Source organism: Notothenia coriiceps, unplaced genomic scaffold (genome assembly GCF_000735185.1).
Source record: "Notothenia coriiceps isolate Sejong01 unplaced genomic scaffold, NC01 NC01_scaffold00003192, whole genome shotgun sequence".
Classification (NCBI taxonomy): domain Eukaryota; kingdom Metazoa; phylum Chordata; class Actinopteri; order Perciformes; family Nototheniidae; genus Notothenia; species Notothenia coriiceps.
The window spans coordinates 104,218-111,984 of record NW_011335893.1 but is presented as its reverse complement, the minus strand read 5'-3'; the positions used below and the strand labels follow the sequence as shown (position 1 = coordinate 111,984).

Here is a 7,767-nt window from a genome sequence, read left to right as displayed (position 1 = left end):
CCTGCTCCTAACAACAGCATTACTGTCACAGGTTTTGCAATCATCTCTGAAGCATCAGACCTGTCCAAAGAGAGCAGCAGTACCAGCGTATTGGAGAAATTTATTTCCACAAGTGTCTCACAATAATGAGGATTTGGCGCTGGCATGCTCCGTTTAAGTCATCCTCCTTCCCTGCTTCCTCCTTTTGCCCTCCTCTTTTGATAGAGCAAAGAAAGGCGATGATTTTGTGAGAGAATCTGGTACATTGTCCTTCAAAATCAGAAGGTGTGTGGTCTTTTCATCTTCATTTTGGAATTTATATTTTCTGACTTCTGTGTACGTATGGCCTCCTGGCAGTGCCTGAGAGATGTTTTTGGCACCATTAGTTTCCAGTCTTTGATGGAATAATAACATCGTACCATCACCTGAATTGATAATTACCTGGCCATATACAGTAGCATTTTGAAGGGAGGTCAAAACAGTACAAAAAAATAAGGTTTTGTTCTCCTTTCTGCACTGAACCAATGGACAACTTCATAATTGATCAACTTCGATGTGAGCAGCACAGAGGTGTATTACAGTCAGCTGCCACCGACGCGTGCCCTTGGAGATTAACGAAAAAGCTGCAAAATCTCCCTTGTTTGTATTTTCACAAATAGAATAAAGGTTTCACAAATCTGAAACTGTGTTATAAAGAATCTTTAGACCCTCTGGGATAATCCAGTCCAGATTTGATGAGTCTAGGTCTAGTGGTTTTAGATCAGGACCTGGTCTAATGTGGTCTAGATTTTAAAAAAGCTGCAAAATCTCCCTTGTTTGTATTTTCACAAATAGAATAAAGGTTTCACAAATCTGAAACTGTGTTATAAAGAATCTTTAGACTCTCTGGGATAATCCAGTCCAGATTTGATGAGTCTAGGTCTAGTGGTTTTAGATCAGGACCTGGTCTAATGTGGTCTAGATTTGAAAAAAGCACTGAAATCTCCCTTGTTTGTATTTTCACAAATAGAATAAAGGTTTCACAAATCTGAAACGGTGTTATAAAGAATCTTTAGACCCTCTGGGATAATCCAGTCCAGATTTCATGAGTCTAGGTCTAGTGGTTTTAGATCAGGACCTGGTCTAATGTGGTCTACATGTGAAAAAAAGCACTGAAATCTCCCTTTTTTGTATTTTCACAAATAGAATAAAGGTTTCACAAATCTCAAACTGGGTTATAAATAATCTTTAGACTCTCTGGGATAATCCAGTCCAAATAAATCGGCTATGCAGCGATTTAAGAGGTTCAAACACGGAGGATTTGTTCGTAAATTAAATGTCCCTTAACTTTCCCCTTAACTGCCGAATCGGATGCTCTGAATCGGAAGCCAACTTCAGCGTCGTCTACTCAGTTACCAAACCGGCAAGCTGCTCCTGTCCTCAATCATTTCTTGCTGACAGACGCTGAGCTCTGACTGTGCAATGAATTGGTTGGATTTATTTTATAACCCGGTGTGGGTACTGTCCACGGCTGTGCTGGCGCTCGTGGTGCGGATCCAGCGCAGAGGGAGCTGGGACCCGCAGTCCTGTAGCGTGCGGCTGAAGGGGAAGACTGCCATAGTGACAGGAGCCAACACAGGTCGGTCCATTTCAATTTTAACGCGTTCATTCTGCAGGACTGTAACAAGGGTTTGGCATGCACTAACGCAAAGTTACCAATATTAATGTGGCAAAAAGTCAGTGTTAGTCAATGGAAAGTCCTGTTATTAAATATGTTTCCCTCTTCCTAAAACCTGGTTCAAGCGTTTCTTTGAACAGCAGTTTGGACTTTGTATTAAACAGGGAATGCCATTGGGAGGAACATTCTGATTCTCCTCTGACCGTGAATTTGGCCGTAAACAGTCTATGGGTTTAACAAACTATTAAAAGCATGTGTAGTAATTTTCCGTAATCAATAAAAAAACAAAGAGTGTAAAGGTCAGGCTTTTTTGTGATGATTAGACTGCTAACAGAGAATATATTGACGGATTCAATTTGACTGATCAATAACTCAAATTGGTCTTGAAACACAAACGACAACTCCAACCGCAGTAAGGTTTAAGCTACAATCTAATTTTCATTTAAAAAATCAATAAAAAAAGTCTATAAGCCGCGTCTTTCTCCAAGGCTAACGGACACACAACAACCACAAATACTCAATAAAAATACTCAATGTCAGGCCGTGCAATGCTACCATAATCACTTCAAACATTAATGGTTTCCTAGTGGTTGTACAAAACTCTATCTGAATCATTTTGGAGATTTTATTTTGTGGAAAATGTTCAAAACCCACCTGTTACCAGAATCACAAATTGTCTCATTCTGGTTTAACTACATCAACAAGTTGGAAATAATATTACTTTCTGCATCATTTCGGTGATTTTTTTCTTTTGGTAAACATAATAAAACTCCACTGTAATTTAATGCTACCAAAATGGTTTCACATTTCAACGTTGTCTTGTTGGTTAAACTGAAAAAATATGCATTTGCTTAGTCATGGTTAACATCGTTAATGGAAAATATTCAATAGCTTAAATGTTATACAGTGAAGGGTGGCCACAATCTCTTCATACATTATTGTTGTTATTATGTTTGTTGTATTACAAAAAAATATTGGTGGAATTTTCAATTACGTTTATTGTTCTTCTCATTATGGTCTTCTGTTGGTTTGACATGGGAAGCACTACACTGCAAAAACGTGATGTTACAAGAACATTTTATACCAGAAATGTTAACCCAAATCAGCATATTTCTTCAGAACTTCAGCAGCAGCATATTTGAGCTTGTGGCAGTAATTGACAATATTGATTCAGCTCATCAGAGAAGTTGTGGTTTCTGAACCAGTTCTGTTGGTATGTCAACACAATGCAACCATCACCTTGCCACCTTTTCTCATAAAACTTGTATGTGTTCTCTTCTGCCTCACTTACAGTACCTATAACCTATCTGCCCAGGTTATGCATTGAGATCAAACAAGACAGAATAACTTCAGACGATTTTAGTTGGCAGAAAATTCTTCATCTAACTGGCACCTGGGCTCAAAATTAGATGAATACAGCAGTTTAGTGACAGGATGAAACTTCAACCCTGCAAACATGGCAATTTGTGACCACTTGAAGCCCGGAACTGAGTCTGTGTAAACATGAAGAATTTTCTGTAGGATGATAAAATAGAAATAATTTCTCCAGAGGATCAGATTTTAAGACCTCTATTTAAAACGAGCAATGGACAAGGGCTTAAAACGCCAGCACAAACTGGTAACTTTTCATATTCCACTTTTAAGACACCAAACCTGTCGGAAATCACTTGAGGATATAGACTCAAGGAACTTGACATGGTAGACACAGGGAGTACCTGCAAACTCTGCAAACATAGACAGGACTTAGTCACTTTTTTTTAATGAAAGCATAAAAGGACAGATAACCAACCCTACCTGTTTATTTAGATTTGATGACAGTACACAACCCCAGGCTTGCATTTATTCCACAAAACCACATGACTGAACATGCTTAAAATAGAGCTCTGAAAAGCTGATGTTATCACGTATTGAAAACCAAAGTTGTGCTCTCTTTGACTTCTAGGAATTGGGAAGTTCATTGCCTTGGACTTTGCACGTCGCGGGGCCCGTGTTATTCTGGCCTGCCGAAGCCAGGCCCGGGGGTCAGCGGCGCTTGAAGAAATCAGGGAGAAAACCGGAAACTCTGATGTGCACCTGCGTCTGGTGGACGTGTCTTCTCTGGACTCGGTCAGGGAGTTTGCTGAGGGGATTCTCAAAGAGGAAGAAGCGCTCCACATCCTTGTCAACAATGCTGCAGTATCAGGTGACAACATGCTTTATTAGCAAAACTGGAATTATAAGTAAGCAACCACAACTTTTAACAAGAGTTACTGATTAATTCCATTCAGTATAAAAATGCAATACAACAGACAATATGTAATATCATGCTATCGGAATTCTACTCAATCTTAAAGGTATACCCCCTGGACATTTCGAGAATCATCAAAAAAAGATAATTTGGACAAAAAGATGCTGTATATTTGGGCTAAATCAAAGATTGAAAACGTTATAATGGACTCAAATACTCATTCCACAATGGAAAAATCAAGTCACCATATGTTACACATCTGGAAGTAAAGAAAAGACATGCCTGTTGGAGTCTCTAACCAAAATACTTTTGCAAACTGACACCCACTGCTATTTATAAGACAACTAGCCATACTACAAACAGACCCAGCTCAAAAATGCAATATAATGTGATGCCAAATCAGCAACAAGTTCGTTTTGAGAAAACATTATGTCCTCATGACCTTTACAGTATGTTGGTGAACTTCCATTTCCATAGACTGAATAGGTCGATGTCCTGTTAACAAAAACAAGTTGAGTGTATATCGCCAACGTAATGCAAGAACAAACGGCAGGGATTTTCCTACCATTACAAGACTTTGGCAGTGTGCACTTTTGTCAAATGAGCCAGAATCCATTGTATTTATTGTTTTGGGAGTTTGTTTTTATTTGCTAACGTTTATGCGTTAAGGGTTTCAAAGCGTTTTTTCTCAAATTTCAATTCCAATGTCCGAATTGAAATGTGTGACTTAAGAATGTAAAATTAATTCTTCTTTGACAGGGTGTGCTTGCATAATATGCTGTTATGTTATCAGGATGTCAGTGTCATACTGGTCTTATAATGACAATAATGAAGTATATCTTTTTTATTTCTGGCACAATATTTCACGCAACAAAAAAGTAAATAGAGTGTGTTTATGTGTACATTTAAATCTTACCTAATTTCAATCATCAGGCTTACCTAGGGAGATAACCAAAGACGGGTTAGATGCTTCTTTTGCCACAAACCACCTGGGACCGTTCCTCCTCACCAACCTGCTCCTGGGTAAGACTCTGCAGTCTCACTTTATTAGAGAAGCTTTATTGTGGATATGAACTGACTCACGGGTCATTCTTATGTAAATATTTATGATTAACAACATATTTATCTCTGCTTCTTTTCCCTTTTCTGACTCACTCCAGACCTGATGAAGCGTTCTGCTCCGGCACGCATTGTCACCCTCTCTTCGGTCAACCACAAGAAGGGCGAAGTGGACTTCTCTCACTTTCGCGGCGAGAACCTCAACTATTTCATGGATATTGTCTACAACCACACGAAGCTGCACAATATCATCTGTACCAACGAGCTAGCACGCAGGCTAGAAGGGACAGGTAGGGTCAAATGAAGATGTTTTTAGGATTATCAATCATCAGTATAGATAATGCATGGGCTTTCCTGTTGAACAAGTGCTACAAAAAGTCAAGTCTGGGTTTTCAGAAGCAATGAAGATCAGTAAATAACACCTCGGGAGAAATAGAAGAAATTCACCTTTTCTATATTGTAAGCTGTCTTTTGGTTGTGACCGGACATTTACTAAACGCTTACTTAAGACTGCGTGTGACTTGTTTTTAAGTACTAGAAGAATTGTCAACCTTTACTGATCACACATCTAAGTGTATTTATTTCAGCCATTTGAACTTATAGTTAGTCATCCTAAATGAAGCAGATGAAAGCTTACAGGCATTCTTTTAGCAAAACAGCTGAAACTAATTTGTGTGTGTGTGTTTGTGTGTGTGTGTGTGTGTGTGTGTGTGTGTGTGTGCGTGCGTGCGTGCGTGCGTGCGTGCGTGTGTTTGTGTATGTGTGTGTGTTCATGCAGGTGTCACCGCAAACTCCGTCCACCCTGGTATTGTCACAACTGAAGTGTTGAGACACTATCCCTGGGGTGTTCGTTTTCTTTTCAACCTCATTGGATTTTTCTTTTTCAAGGTCAGTACTGTGTTGCATTATACGTTGCAGAGTCAATGTCCAAATTCCTGTCTCCACTGTCTTCATGTCTTGCAACCATCAAGGTAGAATGTGATTGATTAATGTTCAGGATCATCCTTTTGTTATATGAAGCCACTCCACTAGTTGGCTGCTTTAGAGGTCAAAGACTTGTTTGGTGAATCAATATTGTGAATTTGTATTAAGTCAATCATCACGCTGATCGTCTGCTTGCTCACATAGAGAGGCAATAGGTTTATTTACAAGAAAACTTGTGTTATATTTCTTTAACTGGAGGCTAGAAATACCACAACTGAACCTTTCACTATTAAACATGTAATATATTTGGGAACTCCTTGACATAAAATAACAAACCAGCATCCATATAAAGTAGGGCATCTGGATTTAGAATTAAAAGCCACCATAGGCTAGAACTCTAATTAGAAGTCAGGATGTTTGGAGTTGACATTTTGGAATAATTGGCTAAGACACTGTGTCTACTCTGCAGTATAAGATATGTTATTAAGATTAGCTCTGACAGCCAGGACTGAAGGTCAATGTGCAAAGATGACTAGCTGATCACATCAAAGTAATACTACATGCTTAATAGTCCATTTGCGTTTCACATCTGGTAGTATGAACAGAATGGTTTCATCATGCTTCCAGGAAAACTTTTGTTTTCATTACAGGCTTTGTTCCAGACCAACAAGTCAGTGAGAGTCAGCCCTTAAAACAACAATTTGGAATCATAACAACCTAGATTTATATGTTGAAATTAAGTTGCTGTGATCTTGGAACATAGCGTCTTTACTTAAAAGTTCAAGAAACTCACTGTCACCAGAAATCAAACAGAAATGGGTTTAAACAAGTCAACAATGTACTATATTAGGAAACGTGTATGTTTTTGTGGGTGAAACTGGAGGAGAAGGCATTTTAATTGGTCCCTCTGGAAAACTGTGAGCATTTTAGTATGGTACTTGTGAATGTTGGACTGTTGAATTTAGATACTTGAAATACTGTGTAGATGTACAGTACTGCATATACCATATCAGCAAATCATGTGTTCTTAAATATACAAAGTAACTAGTAACTGTTAGAGTTAAAATAAATGTGGAGTATAATATTTGCCTCTGAAATGTAGGAGAATAGAAGTATAAAGTAGCATTACATGGAAATACTCAAGTACAGATATGTCGAAAAAGACCTTGAGTACATTACTTGAGTAAATATACTTGGTTACTTTCTACCACTGGTCAAAAGTAACCAGCTTTCACATCTGGAATCCATTTACCCGTCTTTGCGGTAGGTCTGTTTCTGTTTTTTTTCAACCATTCCAAACTCTTCTCCTTCTCATGTTCATCTGTGTGTATCTAAGCTTAACATCTGGTTATACTATACACACATCAGTGAGGAGATAACTTCTTGGCTGCATATCTGAACCTGCGCAGATAATATCTGTCCTTTCTGTTGACTGTGCTCTCACATTGTTTCCTTCACCACTCTTGTGTTCCTCTCAGAATCCAGAGGAGGGTGCAGTCAGCTCGATCTACTGTGCGTTGGCAGAGGAAATGGAGGGGATAACTGGGAAGTATTGTGACTGCGACTGCCACTTGGTCCTCCCCGCCCCTTTAGCTCGAGACGCTGCCCTCGCGGTCAAGGACTTTGAGATCTGCGAGAGGCTGACATCAAAGCTCTGAGACAACTATCAGGCAAGCGGAGGGTTGATAACAGAAACAGGGTCAAATTCCACCCTCACTTACTGCACCTCTTGAGTGAACATTTGTGACCTGATGTGCCTTTAAAATCATCAGGAGATGTTTCTGAATACAATTTGATTGAAGTAATTTTAAACTCAATTAAAAAATTGCTTTTTGTTTTTTTGTGAACACTATACCAAATATGTAATGTCGATTTCATTCAGGTTTGATAACCAGTTAAATAAAAAGGGGTTTCGTGAGAC

General features: G+C 38.9%; 1 protein-coding gene across 1 annotated transcript; it reads left to right on the top strand.

Annotated features, from left to right (window-relative positions):
• Positions 1-1,337: 1,337 nt before the first annotated feature.
• Positions 1,338-7,523, top strand: LOC104941154 (retinol dehydrogenase 12). Its single transcript, XM_010766215.1, has 6 exons — positions 1,338-1,597; positions 3,579-3,818; positions 4,797-4,886; positions 5,024-5,212; positions 5,701-5,810; positions 7,325-7,523. The coding sequence occupies exons 1-6, from the start codon at positions 1,441-1,443 to the stop codon at positions 7,502-7,504; spliced, it is 966 nt and encodes a 321-aa protein (XP_010764517.1). The 5' UTR covers positions 1,338-1,440; the 3' UTR covers positions 7,505-7,523.
• The last annotated feature ends 244 nt before the right edge of the window (positions 7,524-7,767 follow it).